At 35.8% G+C, this 23,169-nt stretch overlaps 1 protein-coding gene across 1 annotated transcript in view; it reads right to left on the reverse strand.

Moving 5' to 3' along the window:
* Positions 1-23,169, reverse strand: part of LOC121322298 (formin-like protein 2) — a 62,954-nt gene that overhangs the window by 22,794 nt on the left and 16,991 nt on the right. Inside the window, 5 exon segments of the mRNA XM_041262079.1 lie at positions 615-767; positions 1,770-1,853; positions 3,261-3,337; positions 7,327-7,407; positions 8,083-8,166. Coding sequence (XP_041118013.1) covers positions 615-767; positions 1,770-1,853; positions 3,261-3,337; positions 7,327-7,407; positions 8,083-8,166 — 479 coding nt within the window.

Genomic DNA, 23,169 nt, shown 5'->3' on the forward strand with positions numbered 1-23,169 from the left:
AAAGAATCCTATCATATTTGACTATCAACACAGATAGCAGATACCCAAATTCAAGATGAATAACCTTCAAAAAATGTTCTGTTTGATTCTAAGTTCAATAGGGAAAACAGAAGATGACAGTAAGAAACAGTGAACAACCCACGTTAAAAATAAATAAATAAATATAAAGGTTTACAGCAAATCGCCTATGCCGTTCCTCCATGTTGTGTTCAATACACCAGTCGTTGCATTCTAAATCGACAATGGAAATTATAAATAACTCAAATGCCGTACAGAAAAGAATACAGTAATGGGATTACCAGTATGAGGGTGGACGTCTCGCTTTCCTTTTTAATGTATGTTACATTACAAGCCATTAAAAGAATTACATTAACGAGCGATCAAAGCAAGGATTTTTTTTTTTTTTTTTTTTTAGAATGATCTTATTTTACATTAAAAAGGGCCAAGGCTGATATCTCATCAGTAAATCCTGAATAATGAGCATGCGTAGAGTTAATCTGTTCCAAGCTGTTTGAAAAGCACATGAGTCTTTTCTGAGAGTCATGTGTACTGCAGTGCCATTGAATGTATATTTAGATTGTATGAAAGAAGTTTGCTGTGTGTCAGATCCCTACCGTAATGTAGAATGCCTGCTAGACCGGGAGATGCTGCTTCCAACTGGAGAAGGCAAGTTACTTCCTCTGTGCAAATCCTCAATGGACCTGCTCCAGGGCTTGGACTTTTCCACAGAGTTCTCCACATTGTTCTCCAAACTGTCGAAATCAAGCCTGGCAGGAAACAAAAAGAAACGATTGTCAAGCCTTTGAATTTCATTAGATACATTGAACCCTCCCCCCCACATACACACTACTGTAGGATACTAATAGACCTGTACAGTAATCACTACCTTTCACAAAGAAAGTAATTACATAGGAAATAGTACCAGGGTATCAAAAATACTGCAGCTAATTACATACAGCCAACAAGACAATAGGAAAGTTTCATATGGATAACTATAGTATAAACCTGAGTCATGCTATCTACAGTAGTGATTTCCATCAGTCAACATGACTGGGATTCTGTGTACAATGTCTGTAGACATCTGAACTCTATTTCAATAATGTATTACATTTAATTTTATTTACACCTATCTTAAATCAATAAGCTGCTGCTGAAAGAGGGTGATGTATACTCTTATAAACTCTTTCCACTTGTTTATTAATCATGTTTACACCAAAAATAAAAAAGGAAGACACGTTTGTCTTTAGTTCTGCTAACATAAACAAATAGCCAAAAGGATGTGGCCTTGCTTGAACACTGTGTTATTGTAACTGCAAGGGGGAAAAAATATATAATTATTTACTTTACATTGTCTTTTCAACAGGACCTTTTACTGATGACACATTTTCAGTAGTGCAGAATCTGAAGTGGTACAATGGACATTTTTTTGCTGAGCAACCTTACCACTGGGAATAGTTTGAACCAGGCAACCAACCAATACACTGAAATAGCCTCACACTACTACTAAAAAAAACAAACACCCTGACTATGTATATGGGTTTAGCTAAGAAAATGCTTTAGAAGGGAAGTGTGTGTCTGAGCGGCCGCTTCCCAGCAATAGCTAGAAGCAGCCGTGATGTATCTGCAGGTGTAACTTAGTGTGTCTAAACTATTTTTAGATGTTTAAATGCAGTGAAAAAACAAACATGGGAGCGATAATTAGGCCTAGACTATCATGCACAGAAGTCCTCAGATGCCTTATTAATAATAATAATAAAATAAAAACTTACGTGACAGCATATTGTGCAAAAGACAGATATTCCACCAGTACGTCCAGGCCTTCATTCTCTTCATTTAAGAATTCTCTAACCCACCTACACAAAAGAAATTAGATGATAAAATATGATTACAGACAAACATTTTAAAAAGGGAATGATGCTTTTTAGAATGAGCGAGAAAAAAAAAAAAAATCTTAACTTGATACAGATTCACATTTCATATAATGACACACTAACGCTCACCAATACTGACTATTGCAAATGCTACTCTAAGCAGGTGGCACTAAATCTTTACATTCTGATATAAATCTGTCTGGAGATTAGACAGGCTAGTCATGGATGTAAGCTTCACAGGCAGCTGCTACTAATCTAAACTTTCAAAGCATAAGCCCATATGATCGCCACAAGAATATAGGATCTCTACAGTAAACCACTATTAATTCAAATTTCAAAGCTGATCATTATCAAACGTTGAGCACATTTTAATCTGTGAAGATTACTGACTAAGACCCAATCAGGATTGTTAATTATATCAATTTGCCCCTTATTATTACACCAACACAAAATATATCTGTGAAGATAACACTGGCATTATTACTGCACTGTCCTTGCAAAACAATAAGCTGTGCCAGGCCGATTTCATCATATCATAAACCATTTTCTTAAAAGGGGACGACAGAAACCAGTAACAAAGGAACAGTGAGAGGGAATGACCTACAGTCACACTCTAAAGTCATGGTCATATCTACTCCTTCTGGAAAATCAGCTTATTCCACGACTACCTAATCCTCCACTCAAAGAAGCACTGAGAAACAGAAACACGTCTACTCCAGTTGTGAAAACAAGTTTTTTTTTTTTTTTTTTTTTTTTTAAATCAAACTTGTTAATTACTTTTAATTGACTGGTTGTGGTTCATCCAAAGGCTGCTTGTTCCAGGCTTACGGGACAAACACAACACATTTCTGGCCCCCAGGTCAGCAGGGAGCATGTTGCTCAGTGTGGCTATGTTAAACTGGTTTCCTCTCTGCTCCACCCATCAGCAAAGAAAATAGTCTTATTTATAAGCAAGGTCCCTTGTAAAATGAACCCTTGTCAATATAATAACCAACCAATGTGTCACAGTTGACATTTCAGTATGTCAACCAAACCAAGATCTGCTACAGCCCCATTCAAGCCAGCTGAAGTCATAAGCCTCTGCTTTCCAGATCCACACACTGCATATGAGTTTCATTAGTCACATTACAATATGAATAACAATGATTTATAACTTAGTATTTTAACATATCTCTCACCCAAAGGTTTACTTTTTTTTATTTTTTGCTGCACCCCACCTATTAAAGCATATTGCATGGTAATGAGCTACTGCAGCTAAAAATACTGTACATAGAACACAGCTTACAACAATAAGAAACTATGGGATTCCAATATGCAAAATGAAAAGACTGAATCTAGGAAAATGTGTTTCTTCTGATACCTATATTAAGATACTGGTTATTTACTCACCCAATATGATTTGTTCTTAATGAAATTTCCAGTTCTCTTAGGACCTGTGTTGATTCTTGCACTCTTCTTCTGAATTTCTGCAAAAGGATATTTTGAAAAATACTGCCAAGTTATAAATCATTCTCCTTGTTTTTAATAAGACAATGGGGACTGCATACTATCAAAACATAATGGCTTGACTCCTTGTTAATATAAATCAGCTTACAATTCTCTATTTGCACTGTCTTCAAATAGAGCACTTTTTAAAGTTAGATACACTACTGTATTTATCAAAAGCATAGTTTAAAAGAATAAAAGTACATGTACTATAAATGGATGCATACTTTAGGATTAAACCCTCCATTTAACCAGTAACTGCGTTTCTAGTTCAAGTGTAAATAATTATATTAATTGCATATTATTTGTCCCATTAACAAGCCACTGTACTTGACAGATCATTTTAAAAGTTCACAACCATCAATTTTGGAGTAGATGTCAAACAATTTTACTAGCTTATTTTATCAAGTATTACGCACTTTCCACTGTATTTAGTGTACTATTTCATGTATTATGCACTTTCCACTGTATTTAGTGTACTATTTCATAAATCATCTCTTGCCTGTGTATAAATTAGTTACAGCCAGTGGGATTAATGTTCTTGTTTGTTTTGACTGTCCGAACAATGCAAATTGGGATGTATTTATTAGTCAAGTGTGCAACAATTCTGAAATAAATTACAGAACACTACACTTTTATAGCAAGCCCCTTGTGACTCTAAATATAAAAGGTATTTAAATATGCGGTCAATGAACTTCCTTCTCTCCCAGTAGGAATGGCAGCTGTTTACAGTTGCATTACAGAAAGAAAGGCCTCAGAATCAGCTTTGAGCTGCTATGATGGCTAGTAGTAGTTTTAACTCTAGATTTAGTAGTTGGCAAAAAGTCAGAATGGTTGTTACCTGGAGATTCTTTTTTAAAGCAGCCAATAAGAATGGCAATAAGCAATAATATATAACATGTTATGAAATTCAAAACTTGACATTATTAATAGAAATTCTGATTGTTGGGAAATTACAGGTCAGAATTAAATCATCAATTACAGGCTAAATGAAGCCCTGCTTTTTCACTGTATCAAAAACACATTCCTACTGTAATAGTTGTAAATTTCACATTCATTAGCAGGAAACATTCTGCAGCAAAACATCTGGAAAAGGGCATATTTTTGTTGCTATAGCCACCTCACAGAACTCTAAAAATGAAGACTATGAAGCCTCCTTAAAAAAACTGCGTCAGAAAAGGACATCATGAAAACAAATTAGGATTTATTTCACATCCTTCTACACTTTTTCATGTTTTCTCTTTCCTTTCTGTTTTCTCATTGGTGCAAGAGCTGGTGGAATGTGTTTGCCTGCATATGTTTTTTTTTTTTAAAAAGGAGGCAATGACCATTTCACAGCAGTACAAAGTGGCAATTGTTTGAGCCTAAAGAAAAGGAGGTACCATAACTCTTTCCCTTTCTCTCCCTCTCACCCTGTTTCTCTCTCCATACCTTGCAAAGAACATCTCAGCTACTGACCTTAGCAAGGGACATGACTGCATCTGTACTTTCCCCGCACTGGCAAATAGAAAATATGCAACTATTTATATGCTATGGCTGGGGTAAGGAAAGGGAACACTGGCAAACTGAGGAACTACAAAGCTGAGTCACTGCATTTGTTTGTCTGTCCGACGTACTGCTGTACCATTTCAAATTAAAATTCTTAAGCATACAGACAAACACATATAGTGGAATGCATTCTCATAATCAACCCCTTCCAAAAATCTACTGCAGAAATAAAAACAGTATTTTCAATGTAGTAGCACTGCTGTACAAAGTACCTGCAGCACTATCCTGTTTTTTGTGTTCATGCACTGTATTGTACTGCACTGATGGTAGTATTTTTATAAGGGGTAGCCTACACTACAGCCACCTAAGAAGTTACTCATATGTATTTACATTGGTCTTATAACTTACCAAACCAATACACTGCCGTATGCTTAAAATAAAGTGGAGACCCATCTGTGGAAGATGTTTCAATATTAACCTCTGACTCAAGAGAGATATTCACAGCATCTTTTCACAGTGTGAATGATCTTGTAGTCACTGTTAGCATGCCTGTCACTTTTTCCTGTTTGGCCAGAAGCTTCCCTTTTTGGAATACTGCCGCCGCCTCCTCCTGCTCTCATTTTCTTTTTCTAAGGGACTATTTGTTTTTTAACCTGAAACTCTGAGGGATGAAAGACCGTTGCAGTATATATCACTTTTCAGCCCTGTTTTGTATCAACCAATTCTAAAGGCAGTTCAGTTAAATTACCATAAAGCTGGAATCAAATAAAAATGTGACAACATAATGTTTAAGTAGCTGAATAGCAATGATCTACTTATGAAGCCAATACCAAAAAAGAAAAAAAATACTTTTTTTTTGTTCTGTAGAAAAGATATTTTTAGATGACAGCAGAGAGACCTAATATATAGAAACAATAAAACTATGTATTATCACAAAACTAGTTACAAACAGCTTAGGCCCACTTCAAAACTTTCAAAATTGTATCAGTATTTATCTCTGGGAGAACACGAACATACGATTGTACTACATCCCAAACACGTAATATGCGCGTCTCCCCTGTTTCTCATAATTCTTTTTAGATGGTTTCTGTCCTCCACAGAATTATACAGAGATTTATATAGTTATGTTGTCAATACAACCTTTTGACCTGCCAAAGGAAGCTCTCGAGTGCAGAATCCGATTCAACAGGATACCAACCCTCTGCACGTTTATAACACCCATAAATATATTTGCTTTCTCAAATCAGTTTCCCATGCAGAGAAAAATTTAAACTACAGGCTTAGGTTACATCTATTAAAATGAGACTGACATTGAAGAATTTACCTTTAAGTCAAATATTCAGATAATTATAGCATTTTGAATGCAGCAAGCCTCCAAATGTTGTAGACGATAATTAGTGTTAATGTGAAAAGAATGGCGGCCGAGGCATACTTAATCAGCCTGCACGCTCTCACTGAATGGTGGACATTGGTAATTGGCAATTGAGATTTTCCAGCTTGTAGGCTGTTTTTCAATGCTTTGTTTGTACCCAACCACCCACATTTGTCCCAGCACAGTAATTATATAAAGTAGCTTTAAATTTAGACACAGTTATTCAAAATTATGGATTTAGGTAATTCTCTATTTTTGGTACCAGTACTGTAATCATTTATGTAAAAGTACAATACAAACTTCTGTACAGATGTACTTAACCTTAGGCCCTAGTTAGTACACAATAAAAGGCAATATCATTGATATTACAATTTGGATAGAATCATTAAGGGTATATAATCTATAGCAGATTCACAATTAATTCAAACATTATTTGTGTTGCTAGCATTACCATTCGGACTTGAATTTTGTGTACGGGTTCAACTGAAGCCAATTTTTATTTTTAGTAGTACGGAACTGTTCTGTTCAGTGAGCAATGCATTTATGGATGAAAATACCATACCATGTACCTGCATGGACCTCTCAGAACTACATTTCTCATCACCCTCCTGCTCACATGTGTAACAGATGGATTTACCAGTGAGCAGGAGGATGATGGAAAATGTAGTTCTGAGAGATACATGCGGGTACATGGGAAGCCATCTTGAGGCAGGGAATGCAATTTAAAAGTTTAAAAAAGTGGTCAAAATGTATAACAAAATTAAACACACACACACCTTACGTAAACAGTTGTGGCAACACATGGGAACATGCAACAATAAAATAAAAAGGTCCTTATATACCCTTTAACCACTAAACAAGGTTTATAATCGTACATTGTACTAATATCACTTCACATGATTAAAATAGGACTCTGGACAGCATAGTTTAATTGGTACTACTTTTATCTTCGAAACAAAATTTACATGTCATATATACAGTGTTACATGGAAAACAGTTCCAAAGGGTTAAGGGAAGGAAGAGTCCACTACAGTCAACAAAAGAAGAGGCTGCAGCTTTGGAAATATACATGGAAACAAAATGTGTTAACACAAACAATGTAGGGATTACCTTCCTGGTGACGGCTGGGTCCAGATAACCCTTCAGTTTCAGAATGTAGGTATGAGGAGGATTCTTCACTTGAAATCTCTCCTGCAAAAAGAAAATTCTGAAACGTAAACTCAGTATCTTGAAAAAACTCAATACACTGCATTTATATCTAGTGGAATTACTTTTAATACAACATTTGTACTGTATCTGCACATTTTTAAAAGAAGACTGAAAAGTAATACTATTAAAAGCATTTAAAAAAATCAATGCATATATACCCCTACTATGTCAGTGTCACAACAAATTAGATCACCCAAGTATTTATAATAACACATGGCATGCATACTGTAGAGTAAAATTACCTCAGCATGAAATACTATGGAATGTCAATACTAAATGTAATCAAAATAGCAGGAGTGGATTCCTATATACCCACACACCACCTGGCCATGTTATTAGGGGCCGGTGTTACATGGTGTGGGGCATGTTCTCCTGGTATACCCTTTCAAATTTTTTTTTTTTAAAAAACACACACACAACAACAACAATACCTGAGGGGATGAGACAAAGTAAACACCTAGAAGAAATGACTCTCTCTCTGTATATGGTCATGAAATACTGTAATTGTAATGCTTGTGCTATCGTAGATTACCTAAAAAAACTGGTAAAAGTAGTCAGAGCAGTAGTCACAGCTGCCATTTTGATTGGCTGAGAGTAGGTGCAGTGGACAAATGGCACACACACTGTACAGCACACACACAAACGTACACACTGTACCTGATCACATATGAGTTCCCATTTTTTTTCATTGTCATACTGGCGCAATAGTCTTGCTTTGTCTGGAGGAAGGTTCATGGAATTCTGTAAAACAAACAGAAAAACCAAAAACATACTTATTCTATTTGAGTGCATGCAATTTGGGAATTCCTCAGGGGAAACATTCTCCTAAAGCCTGTATTTAAAAATTAGTTATTATCTTGTGCAAGAATATATAGCTATGGCCAGAATTTCAGCATCATCCTATAGAAATAACTAACTTTGCTTCATAAAGTCAAATTAAACCTGCTGAAAAATGTTTCATTAACATAGTAGTTTTCCATATACTTAACGAAAAATTGGAAAAATGTGACATTTCAAAATCTAACATGAAATACTGTATTACTATTATGGCTTCCGGTAGACTTTTGCGATATACATTTTGTAGTTTCCTTGATCACATGAAATTATGTTCATTTAGTTATTTTATTTTTATTACGTCTCAGTCCTTAATATTCTAGGTGATGCAAAACATTTGGCCGTAGCTGTAAAACCTAGGGAAACAATCCTGAGCCATGCTTTTTTGATGACCCAATCACTGGCGCTGGCCAAATTACTTCACCATCCTTTGTTCCTTAGTTCCACCCAATTGGCTAAAGCAGAGCCTCAATGGAATCAAGATGCTGCACTTGAGCGGTGTAAAGCTGCAGTATTTTCAGTAAACAATTCCACAGAACTACTGTAGTTATAACTTATCTACATGTCTGTATGGATTCTGAACACTGCAGAAGAACAGTACATCAATTCTGAGCTACAGTACACATACAGTAAATGTTCCTTGTTTTTTGAATAAGTTATTACAGAATAATACTGTGCACACTTTTTTTTTTTTTTTATTAAACTGAAGTTTTCACTGCGCTACTTTTGAGTATGGTATTTATTCCTGTTTTCATTCAAGCCTTGTTAGGAATGAAGCTTTGCCCACATAATGAACAACATCAAGTGAATTCAGTCTTTGTCTTTCTCTCTGATCCACCAATATTCCTGAGGCAAAGAGTAGCAGGATCACAATATTTAAAAAAAACAAAAAAAAAAAACACACATTAAAAATAGGCATCACAAAAAAACACTTTAAGCCACTCATTGTCCCTTTGTTCAAATGAAAACTGAATACATTTGCCCACTTACTTGGGAATGTGTGTCTGCTTGAATGTTAAAAATATACTTTGTTAATAATAAACTTAAATCTGTTGTGGTTTCTTATAAAATGGTGGCTACAGTATAATACATTATTTATTTATTTTTAAGAGACACAGGCTCTGTATGTCGCCACTATAGTGGATGGCAAATTTTCTTAAGGCTTTGCTGCTTAACCATGCTTTATTAACGACAGTGGACCACTAATTCTTCAAAGTATTGATTCCCTCTCACAATATGGCACACAAAGCTGTCTAGAGTTTTACCCTTGGTGTGTTTAGCACAGCATCTGATTGCGAATACAGTTCTTAGAAGTTAAATGCTTCATTTTTACTCTTGGTTCAACTTCCGCATAACATGCAACAAATTTAATCCCCTTTACGATCGCTAAACAGATTTCACATTCTCCACTTGGCTTATTCAAAAGAACATCTGCTTCAAATAACCTTTAAAATGGAAACGACTGTAGTATAAACTCTTAAGTATACTCCACCCTTAAAGTACCTTAGTGGGGATTAGAGCAATTAATTAGTGTCCCGTCCTCCCATTTTGTAGATTCTGTCAGTAGATTTCCTTATTTAAACAGTTGTAGCAACACATGGGAACATGTAACACAATAAAATAAAAAGGACCTTTTAATGAATGGCCAGGTGCGAATGCATAACCTATGCAATAAAAATGCATTACTCCCAGAGAAAAATCAAACATACAGATTTACTGAAGACATTTTAAAATTAAACTAGGACAGCAAGGCCTGCCCCTCACACAACAAAGATCACTTTCTGATGACCTCCTGTGCAAACCCTGCAGACCCCACTTTAAAAACAACAGACAATGTAGCATATTTGTTTTTCAGTCCTGTCCTACATGAATGTATTGTATAGTAGACCGATTAGTTCTAGAGTTCTTCAACAAGTGCAATCTACTGTACATAAGTAACTATAAAAGCACAAGATAAGTAACCAGGGGTCATATAAGGTGTGTAATGCAAGATTAACCAATTAAGTGGGTTTAAACATCAGCTCATTAAGTATGCTGGAAAGTAGTTTCAGATAAAGATGTTGCAGGTTTGACAGCAATTACTACAGCACTATCTAACTAATGTTATACATACACCAGTTTTACTATTTCAAATGATCTTCATTTAATGCTAACTTTTTGGAATTAACACTTCAGTTTGTACAGTATTGAAATTTACCAGTCATTCTACAACACCTTGTGTAGTGAGGTACATTATGCACTGTACAGCATAAATGTCAGAACAAAACAGGTGATACACTGTAATGTTTCCACTAAGCTAAACACTTCAAAATTAAAAGTTCAGGGCTGACTCAGCACAGTGTTGATTAGACCGCATGATCTTGATAGATTTTGGCCTACAATGCACACCCACTGTTCTTTCAGAAGATTACATTAGCATTGAAAACAACTTTAGATCAGACTCTGCTGGCACAGGGTGTTTTTGGCCAGATACAGTATACCAGCCTCCTCACGGACTGGTATAACAAACAAAGTCTGTATAAACACGCCCTCCGACTGGTTTGATTGTGTAGAAAGTGGTCTGATAACAACTTTGGCACTTTAAGGTGTAAGTAAATTTGAAGTAACAAATGTTATGTATTACATTATTTTCTACAGCAAGTACAGATCTGGTTTCAATTAATTAACCTGAAGGCAGGTGATGCTGTGCACTTAATTATTTAAATTCTTAACATATTACAATGACAGTGGCTTTTAGCTCCTAGATATGAGGTCACATTCCCAGACAAGGTTAAAAGAAAATGTCCTTTCAAAAACTAAAAAGCAGAATCACTGCTCATGCTAGAGAACATTAATCATAAGTGTCACTAATTGCAGGGCATTCCTAAATTACATTCCTGATTCCGTATACCATGTGCTTTGAAGCTATGTTCCCGTTAGCCGCTTGCCTCGTCACCACATGCTAAACGTTTTACCTTAATTTTTCACCAAGTTCGTCACAGTGGCGAAGGCCTTGAAAAATGCACTTGTGTAAGACTCAATTTATTAAATGGGAATCAGAGTTATAGTGCACTTTAAATATACTGGTTATTCTAAAGGGTAGGGTCTGGCATTTAAATATCTACATGTTTTAAAATAAAATATACGTCTTTTTGCCTGTGAAACAGTATGTTTAACTTATTGTTTACAGTATTGTTAAGTGGCTTAACATTTTTTAGCCACACTGGAAAAACTTAAGTTGCTTTAGATACAGTGGCTAACTAAATGAAAGTCTTAGAGGGAACATATTGAAAGGACAGAATGAAAGACTAGGACAGTGCTTCTCCATTTACTTTGAGTTGAGTCTTGTCACATATACTTGTCATTGACCATAACCAAGAAGTTATAATGGTGTACAATATTCAAATTTCATGCATGGATATTTTTGGCAAAACGGCATGACAGTTGATGGCATGCAAACCTGTATGATTTTCTTCATTACAGCCAAGAGTAATTCACAATTTTCAAATATGCAGTACATGATATAACATCAATCTCAGAAAGCATGTTACCGTAGCTTTTGCTGGCGAAGGCTGTTTCATAGTTTTGTTCATAAATATATTACTGTAGGGATAAAAAGTTCAACACAGCAGATTGTTTCTTTCATTGTCAGTTTAGCTACAGTATGAACATTTTTACAACTTTAAAATAGGACCAAGTAATAATAATAAAAAAAAAATATATATATATAATATATATATATATATATATATATATATATATATATATATATATGTTAACATATATATATATATATATATATATAAATTTAATAAAATGTGTGTGTGTGTCTCATTATATATATATATATATATATATATATATATATATATATATATATATATATATATATATATATATATATTATATATATATATATATAATCTATATTGTGTATTAGTGTGTGTGACTTTGACATTGTAGTAAAGGTGGTACAGTACCAGTACGTACTTTATTATCCAGAATTTTATGGAACATTTTCTAAACATTATCTAACTTCTTTTTCCGTTCAAACAAGGAAGTCACTGTGATTCCTTTCACCAGTAATGTATTAACCAGTAATAAAAGAGCATTCAATTACAGTACATTTCTTTCCATATGGAATATCCTTTCCTCTACAGCAAGTGAAATTCCAAACTGAAACTAACACATGGTGCCAATTTCAATAAAGAAATTTAGTAAGATTTAGACCAGCTGAGGGTAGTGATAATTCCAAGATCGCAATACGTCCATACGTCTTGTTAACCTACCACCTACTGAGCAACTGTAATTAAACAAAACGACCAGCAAATCCACCTTTTGCGTGAGGATTTAAGCACTAGGGCATTCTTTTCAGAATTGAGTTACCTAATAGAAGAATACTATAATTCCGATTAGGAAGATTGATGTCTTAGTAAATTAAGGACTAGGAGCAATGGACGAACAGAATTAAAACTTCTTTAGCCGATAATGCAAACTGTTGGTAGGCACACAGATTTTAATTCAGTAACTTGAAGTGGAGTGGACAGTACTGGTCATTCTACCAGCAGTTTTTAAAGTACACACTGTAATTCTGACACCAAACTGTACAGGTCTACCCATCCAGTAACCTCCTTGCTTTATCGTGTCTTTGTTCCAATAGCAAGGTACACAATACTAAAAAAAAAAAAAAAAAAAAAAAAAAACTAAAACAAAAAAAAAAACCTAAACAAAATAACCACAATTGTTTGGGACACACAACAAATGTATTATTCATTCACCAAAATGTAAAAGGAGAAATAAATATGGAAATCAAGTTTCTTACAAACTCAGCCAAGGAATATAGCTCATAATATCTCTAAAAATAACCTGCTCCCATCTGATATATTAGGAAAATAAAAGGTGAGGGTGAGTGACTGCATAGTTTAAATAAAATCAAGTATAAACAATGAAAAACATTAACTTAAACTCTACTTGTGTACAACATCTCCAGAGGGAATCCCAACCTGTTTCCGACTGAATACCAGGAATGAGTCATCAGGGACTGGCATTAACAGCTTGGCATAAACGCTCTATTCACATTCTGCCTGGGTGTCATGAGAATGAGCAGTGCGTGCTAGTTTGATAGTAGATTCACTGTTTAATAGTTTTTTGCTACTGTGATTACTTGGGTCTGTTGGATCCCCTTCTTTAAAGCTTTTCAGTATACAAAAAGTGTGAAAAAGAAACAGGTTGGTGAAATGGAATGCACTGTTAGTCCACTGATATGTCATCAGGCTCCATTGAAAATTTGAGGAGCACTTTGAATATAATGTAAATTCAAGTTTTTACACACATTTTAGTGTTTATTTACAACAAACCTAAAGCGTGCACTGTCTCAGTACAAATGCATAATTTTGTGTTTATTTCTGATGTGGTTACAGTCCTACTGTACTCTGAAAATTGCTTGAAAAAATCACAAGAGATGGCTTGTTCATTTGCAAGGTTTATTTCTTGGCATGTTTAGGAAAGAACTTCCCTTTACTGGATTAGACTGTAGATGGTGTGCTGGTTTTCATCCATTTATAATTCCCAGATATTTTTAGTTATTCCTTCTGGGAACTTTATGCTTATTGACAATTAAAAAGACAGGGTATATTTCCTGCTAATTATGCGAAACAAATTGCATAGAACTTTCTACAAGCGTTACATGTCCAGACAGTGCCTTTTGTATTTGGTTTGGCCAGATTTGTATAGCACATAAAAAATGTATTATAACAGAATGGCTGGCTAATGGCAGTGTATAAACAAAAATATAAGGCCGTTTTATTTAAACAAGTTATAAATTTCAGTACTGTACCTTTATTTTTAAATGCAAGAAGAACATTTACAACACAAACAAGAAAAGTAAGTAGAAATATGCCTGTAGAAATTCTTTATTTTTCTTCAATAGAAATATTCTGTATGTCAGATCAGGGGTTTGAGTGGTTGACTGTTTAGCATGTGTGCAGTGCAACAGTACTGTTAGTAGTACTTCAAATTTAAAACATATCAGTATTCCCATTTGAAAAGTGTTTTTGTGCTAAACCAGGGGTTTTCAACCAGGGGTACGCGTACCTATGGGGGTACTTCGAAGAGTCAGAAAAGCACAAATAAAAATGAAATTATTATTATTTCTTTTAAATAGTATTATATCGTATCTCTAAACCACTGTGCATATTACATTTTTGTTTACAGATCAAACTGCAGATAAAATAAAATTAAAAAAAAACACAACACAAAAAAAAACAGAACGCATCATGTCCGCACTTATGCGTGCAAGGTTTTGATTGAGTGGGCAGGATTTCAATTAGGATGGGTGAAGTAGGTGTCCGTTGAGTGTGCCTATGGACAGAGCTCTGTGCTGCTCATGAACTTTCATGTTTTCAGCTTGTTGTATACCAATTATTATTTAGGTCACTTAGCAGACGCTTTTATCCTAATCGACTTAGAGACTTGGGGGTGAACCTCCTGGTAATAAGCCCCTTTCAACAACCACTGGACCACCAAGCCTCCTAATCAGGGAAACGTAATCTTTCTGCATTCTTTAGAAGTACAGTATAAATGCTCTGGTAAATATCACTATTATAATACTCATAAGACAGTTTTTGTTTTATTTATTAGGTGCAGCTGCATTTTAGTAACAGCAATAGGGGCTGGTTGAATTTGTTTTCGGTGTTTAGTGAAATGGATACATTGCTTACTTGCAAAACAAAGGAAGAAAACAGTCTACAAAAAATGCAAAGTGACAGAAAGTTATACTGAATCCCTTTGGATAATTTTTAAGTTGGCTTTAATAAAAACATTTATCATTCTTAGTAGTTATTATAGTTTCATCTTGAGGTAAACATTTTAAATGGCACATAATTATAAGGAGATGGGAAGTAAACGTTAATGTAAAAAACACTTACAATGCACACTATTTTGTATTATTTATACTAACTTTGCCGAATAAAAAACATGTATGACTGGTTTCCAAAGAGATTACCAAACACTTGTCTTTTAATTCCGTGCATCGAAATACTTAATTTAATAATTAAAAGTTTGAAGAATTAAGCCTACTGTTTGTTATTCTGTCCTAAACCAGCAGTTACTCACCCAAACTGTTGTGACAACTTGTTTATTACATAAACGGGGGAGGAAAAGAACTGTGCCAATCAGATTATTGGCCATTTTACTGCAATTATTGTGTCATTCAGTAGAGTGAAAATTGTAAAGGGGTACTTGAGCTGAAACCTCCAGACAGAAGGGGTACAGTTTCAAAATAAGGTTGAAAACCCCTGTGCTAAACAACCAAAAAGTTTATTTTTTTTTTTTTTTTTTTTTGTTTCTTTACCAAAATGTTTTAAATAAAATCAAGGATAGTCAAAAGGTTCAAATCCACCTACTGATAGAAACATAGAATTATACTGAATAGAGGATAATGAGGACTATCAATTTAACTTAAAGTATGGATTCCCTTAGACAAAATAAAATGGCTACATTAAGGGAACTGATTAATAATTTGGTTGACTGATGGTGATTGTAACAGAACATAACCAAAAGGTCTCCCCTTTATTTCAAATTTGATAAGCAGAATTAAATGTTCACCAGCTTTGCCACTGCATTACTTAAAAGTAACTGTAGCTAACAAAATAGTTCCCTAAAATGTCTCCACTATGCACATCCACCGGTATTAATTTCTCAAAAAAGTGATCAACACTCATTTTTTCATTTAAAAACTACACATCTGGTTGAAGAAAACTGTTCACAGTCTATGCTTTGAGACTGTCTTGTACTGTACTTCCTGGGTCATTTCACCTGGAGCGTGAAATTGTCCTCACCACTTGACTGGCTTCTCTCCTGTCAATAACCAATCAGCTTCTTCCCACATTGAGTGACATGTTTTCAGCCAGTAACTTTGACCCAGAAGATATAACTAAGGTGAAATTGCCCAGCGAGTCCAAGAGAAAAAAAGATAACATAGAAACTAAAAGCTTCCTTTAACCTGAAGAAGTACCAGAAATTATGTTTTAAAATTCAAATACATATGTGCTATAACAGGTGTTTACAGTATTTTAAAACTGCACATACCACCTATGTAGCTAATGGAAGTCTAAAGCATGTTCTTACAAAACTAAAAAATACATTTTACAGTCATGGCCAACATAAAGTACTGCTGCATATATTTTAAGGTGGTTTACCTTCGACACACCTGTCATGCTCAATAACTGGACTGAATCAATGAATGCCAGCAACGTTTAGCATGGAGTTGATCCAGGGACATATACAGTGCTGTCATTCCAGACAGAAAATAGTATTTACATCAGTCAAAGTCAGTTACATCAGTGCTGCGTCAATCGGCGAATTACAGACCTTAATTAAATGTCCAGCAAACATTATGAAGACAAACAGTGCTTAGACCCCACTTGTAAGGGGACCACCACCTAAATTAGAAAAATAAAAAAAAGCTTTTGGGGAAAAATAGTGTTTTCTCAAATGCATTACCATGAGAAAGTCTTCAAGAAATAACAAAAAATGGTTGTCTGTTCTCCCGTAAAACTTCTCTACTGGAAGGCTAGGCATACTGCAGAGAATGAAAAACAAAATCCATATTATGCTACACTGGCAAAGTAAGGTTAGAAACTGCAGAACTACAGGGATTATTTTAAGTAAACAAGTATATTTTCTATGTCTCCACAGAATACTGAAAAATGCAAGTGTACTGTATCCATACTGTAAATGCGTACTACATCTGTACATTTTATTAAAACAGTATGAGCCAGTTTGTGGAAATGTTAATTATTTGTTCCATGGTCACGAATAAAGCACATTAACGAATCACAAGGATATAAATACAGGCTGTACATTGCCAAGTGATATGCATGAACTAGACCTAGAATTCTTTCCTCATCGCGTGTTTTGATTCTTGAAATCTGTGGTATGGCTGTGGTTGCTCTTTCATTGATCAATGGAACAGATCTCTTCATTAATTAAGTCCTAGCAGTCTTTAATGTGGTGACACAAGGTTATGCTGCCATTTCAGCACTATTGCTGAGCTTGTACTTTTAGTAATGAATTTCCATGCAGTAGTCCAATACTGTAGGGCAAACAGGATTTGCTTATACATGCATTATGTGAACAAATAATACATAAAAAAGGGAGTGATTTGATAGAGAGCTGTGGTTGTCATTTCTGCTTATTGAGCTATGGTAAAATAATATTAAAGCAAATCTCCTGTTTTTGCGGTGATGCTGCTCAAGTTCAAAATCCACTGACTTTGATTTTATACTTTGATTGCCAATATATAAAATAAGGGCTAATTCTGCTTAAAAGGAAATCTAGGTTTGTACTGTAAGTCACCTTCACTTTCATATTATACAGCAAGTACTAAAACATTTAGACAAAACTTTCAACAAGGAGTGGTTATTAATACCTTATATTCACATCAGTATACAAGTAAAGACTCCACTTACCGCACATTAAACTCTAATTGCAACATTTTAGACAAGCATTCCAGTATGATGAAATGTTAGTGCAGCAAAACTGGACCCACCTCCTACACTGTCTTTCTCTTAACAGATCCTTTACAGCCTACCTAGATAGATAATTCCCAGGAGAATTCCACTCCCTCCACCCATCACCAGTGGCCCACAAGAACTTTGGCTATATGTAACAACTATGCCTTGCCCCCACCCTGAAGAATATGACTCACAGCAATCTGGCACAAACTGCAAAAACACAGTTGCGCTATTTTTTTTTTTTTTTTTAAAAGCTGGAAAATGGCAAACCTTTTAGCCCAGCTGTTAAAGAACCTTCTGGGCTGAAGTTGCCTGTTTGCAGATGCTTCTTTCTCAGATTACTGGTTTCCTTCTTAGCTTCCTGAGATCTACCCAAGTCTGTGTTTCTACAGAAAGAAAAACAAAGGCCTTCTTTGCAGCCAGTAGCCAGATAAACTGAACTTGTAAAGCACATGGAAAAGGGCCAGTAAAACAGAGCGAGACAGAGAGATTCGGTTTAAATGAACACCGACTGAGTTATTAAAAGGAGACTCGTCAAGCAACACTCTGTAAAGAAATGAATTCCTTAAGTATAATGAATAAAACAAAAAGATAATATATAGGCCTACATCTTTTTTTAAGAGCAGAAAACTGACAATTAGTGCTCAAGAACCTTGTGGTGGAGGGGTCATTTTCATTTTTCATTAACAGTAGTTGTACCACAAGGTGTAGTTAGGATTTTAGGAGAAAAGACTGCACAAGTATACAGTAGTGACTTTAGATTATTTATATATTTTCAGTTATAGTATAGCCCTTACAGTGCCAACATGATCCAGCAAATGTTTGGAATACTGATGAGGGACAGTCATGATTTCTTAACAATGCATCACAGTTTGAAAGATACATTACCATGTTAAAACTAGTGCATACAATAATGCATTAGTATAGCAGCAGGAACCCATTAGGAGAACCATGTGGGGTTTTTTTTCCCTCAAGTGGCTAATGCAGCCATAACTAAAAGACAATACCCTGGGAGTCAGCATTACCCCCAGAGGCGTGGTTAGTGTTCATGTTAATGGAAAAAAATAATGTGGCTGGTCACCCTACAGTACAAAGGCATAAACTCTCAAATATAAAAATTTGCTTTTATAATTTTTCATGAGAATACTGTTCTATGAAAATACATTTTACAGAGTTTCAGATTAACAAAAGCTATGTTGCGTTTTATTGAAAATGTCAGGTCTCTTATGTCTTTCCTCATTATCGCTGCGCACGTACTCTAATCCTTTAATTTAAACAAAGGCTCAGGTGTCCGTCTGCAGATTAAAAGTGTAATCCAGGAAAACCCCTGCTGGCAGGATTTGTTACTATTATAGTCTAATACTGAAATCTGCATGGCTCCCTATCCTTATGCAGAGATTATTCTATTTTCCAGGATATGACCTTTATTCCTGAAATGAAGATAATACTGGGAAATTGGGAATTTGCCAGCAGTATTCAAATGTTTTCAATGATTAAATGCACAGGACTGGTACTTGAACAGCCACACTGATGCTTTAATACAGCCCAATGGCTGTAAAACATTTAAATGATATTGTGTTATTGTTGTTAAATCAGATTATAATATTGGTACATTACTATATAACATTCACAGATACATATATGCAAATAAATTGTCCAATTTTGGATCTCTTTAAAAACTTTTGATAAAATACTGTTTATGTATTCTTTGGGCAAAAGCCTGTCAAGATTCATTTTAACACTGACAACTGACCGATATTAAATAGCCAAAAAGCGTATGGTACTACACGTCACACTGTTACAGATTTGCAAAGAAAACACACCTCCATTGTAAAATAAAGCATTTTTTAAATAACTTAAGTTGTGACAGAGCTTTGCTTTTATTAAACACACAGTGCAAAAACAGAAAGCTAAAGCAAAGCAAACATCTCAAATCATTTTCAGTTTTCAAGAAGAGACAGAGATATCTATGGAGAAGTAACAGGTATTACAAGCTAGTTTGGCAAATACCAAAGTTTACTGTATTTCTGTTCCAGTGATAATAAGGAACGCAGCAAGACATTTTCTTTTTTTAAATCACCAAATTAAGACACAGAATTTTACATTTTAAAATGCAAAAAATAGGGGTCACCCGATCTACGGTCGATTAAATCACACCTGCTTGCTAGCGATATGAAATTGCATTAAAAAGACAAAATCACAAGTAATCACTTTTAGTAATGTAATAGCACATTTCTTTTGGAGGTGTACTGTTCTGTTTGTATCCCCATCAGCCAAATGCCATGAAAAACAAAAAAAAATTTAAAAAAAATACATAGAGTATATATTACTGTAAATGACCATTACCATTGCACTACAGCCTAGAACACTGCATTTAAAAGATCTGGTTTTGGTACACCGTAAGCTTTCAAGTTTCAGACTACCAAAGCTAACTGAGTCCTACAGTATTTCATTTAGGTTAGTGGAAGAGAAGACGTACCTGCTGGAGATTGCAGCAATGTTGATGGAGGGTAGGTAGAACCCTTGTGAAATAGGTGGCCGAGGTATGACAAAAGTAGACAGAAAGACTCCAAGTCGTGCACCGATCTTGGATCACACTTCTTCCCATTCATTTTATGGGTCTGAAGTAGCCAAGTAAAGTGTGCACTTGTTCATAAAGCCATAGCTCTACAGTAGTTTCCCTTCAGTCTTAAGGCAGCTAAAATCAAAACGCAAAAGGATTGTGGAAAACATCGTCCTGTTGTTCTGGACAGCAGATCACGGCTCTACTGTAGGTGCAGGGCACCGCTTCCGCAACCTTCAGGCCCAGTGAGGCACTAAGAACAAGACTAGCTCCCTCTCAATTTACTATTGTGTGCCATGGCTGCTCCCCGCTGAAAACTGGAGCAATTCAAGTGGTAGCTGGTGTTCTTCTGTTGTGTGAAAAAAAAAAAAAAAAAAAAAAAAAAAAAAAAGGCTACTCTTGTAAAACTAGTAGTTGAATACCCCCTGTAGCACCTCCAGCGGATTATTTACTCGCAGGGTAACCTCCATGCCAAGTATATCCAGGATGCTACTGGTAAGTCCAGCAAGCAGGTTGTCTGGATTGTGATGTCCTTTGTCTTATTGATTGAAGTATGCCTTTTTTTTTTTTTTTTTTTAAAACTGGGCAAAGGGTTTTCAGCGCACGGCAGATTGCCGAAAGTCGGGTTTTACTGATGGTGTTAGTTGTCACCTTGTGGTTGCTATTGTTGCTAACAAACGCGGCTTGATGCCAAGGAAAAGTTTTAAAAAAAAAAGGAGACCCCTATGCGTCATCTGTAGTTTTGCTTCTCTTACCAAGGAGATTACTTCTGCTGGTGCCCAGAAACTGATGAACTGTGCTGTTGGCCTGGCCCCTGTCTATAAGAGACTTGACAGCTGATGGTTTGTGACCATCCTCTTCTATGTGAAATGCACTCCAAGCTAATCTTCCTGCAAGTGTACAGAACTTGGTTCCCAGAAATGCCAAGAGTATGCTGTGGAGAGGTGATATTTCACTGTAGACCAATAACTTACTGTGATCCATGGTTTACAGCAGTCTATGTACAGTATGTGGAGATGAAAGTGTCTCTCCTACAAAGCTATTGGAAACTGTCAGTTTCCTCAAGGACTGTCTTGTTGATGGTGGTGGCCCGCTGGGAATGGGCTTACCTTTCCAAAGGGTACCAGAATCGCTGCTGCCTGAAAGGGGAATGCTCCTCTCACATCTGACGAGCAGGATTGATCACCTGTCTCGTCTCCTTCATATGGAAGAGGAGATCCTTGAAAACCAGTGCCAAGAGGAAATCCCTTTGGAGAGGGGCAAATTACAGCAATCTGATTTGTGCACCTGCTGTGAATGTGGGGGTCTTCATCTGATAACACCTTGTACCATGATGATATTCGTCAAAGCCGTGACCAAATGTATAACATGTAGCCTCTAGGTAAAATCCTAGTTATATACTAGTTGGCGTAGATGCCTTCCCCCCAGCTTGCGTTGATATCAGGTGACCTACCTTAATAATTATTAATATACCTGTTACATGCGGAGATGGTGCAATCCTTCGCCAGATAGATGTCAATCCACCCTCAGATGGTGTAGGCAGAATAACTTCAGTTTTGGCTGTTAAGAAGTAGAACTTACCCCAGAAGATGTTAAGGCAGACATCCTCATATGTTTAGATTTGGTTATTTAAATCCTTAAAACAGCATCAACATGTAATTATTTACCAATATTTTAAATGGGTTTATTTGGCAGACACCTTTTACAAGGTGACATAAAAGGAGTACAGGACAAATATATAGCCCATCTGCTCTCCAGACTCTCCTATTTGGGTCTGAAACATGTTTAAGTCTGGGTCTTTTCGTTGCGAGAGGTGAAACGTTCTCATCCCAGCACCAGCATACATGCAAGCAGGTGACTCCTCCATATAGCCCGTTGGGTCTCCAGACCAGCTCATAGAAGGGGAAGCCTTTAGAGGTTCTCTTATCCTCTGGATCAATACGTGCTACAGGAATCAACCCATCAGGACTCGGTATTTGATGTTTGGGAGAGGGTGAAACCGTCTCACAGCATCAGCCTCAGTACATACACAACTGTGTATTCCAGCGAGGCATACTCAGAGCAGGAGTCAGTGACGTCATAGGCTGTATAGGCTACCATTCCTTAACCCACTAGAAGCGGCTGATCAGCGTAGGTTGGATTTTTCTCCCGCTGTGCAGGGAAGCACACTAAACCACTCCCACAGGGAAAGATAGTGGACCACTTGTCAGAGTATTGGAATAGCTGGTATAAAACCTTTTTTGTCATCAGTGAGGAAATATTGCAAGTTGCAGTCTGTTCATTTCTTCATTGTGTGAGACAGTGAAAAATTGGGTATACCTTCCAGATGCTCTTTTGCCAAGGTCTTTAGAAGAACCCTTTTTGCATACCACACTAAAAATTAAGAGTAGACAAGATCAAATAGTTTATATTTAAATCAATCAAAAGGTGTGATTAATTGATTAAATCAATCAAAAGGTGTGATTAATTGATTAAATCATTAAAATCAATTTAAAGCCCTACTTAAAAAGGCCACATTATCACACAGTACATTTTCGTGCTGATTTTTGAAGTACGGGCAGGTTATTTTAGCAAGTTTCTTAAATCATACATCTTAAAACCTTGTTAAGAATACAATCTATAATACCTTCAGCACTGCATACAGACTGCTCACAGTGCAAGTAATCAACTTCAATGACAGGCATCTACAGTAAAACACTCTAGGTACTGCAGTGGTTATAACTCTACAGATTTATAGACCATGTAAAAGCCAATTTGTGCCTTTGAACTTGACAAACACATGGTCTTAATACAGGTATAGTTTTGCGTATGATTTAAAAGGCAAAAGCACTGGCACTAACCACTGTAATTACA

This window comes from Polyodon spathula, chromosome 10 (assembly GCF_017654505.1).
Source record: "Polyodon spathula isolate WHYD16114869_AA chromosome 10, ASM1765450v1, whole genome shotgun sequence".
Classification (NCBI taxonomy): domain Eukaryota; kingdom Metazoa; phylum Chordata; class Actinopteri; order Acipenseriformes; family Polyodontidae; genus Polyodon; species Polyodon spathula.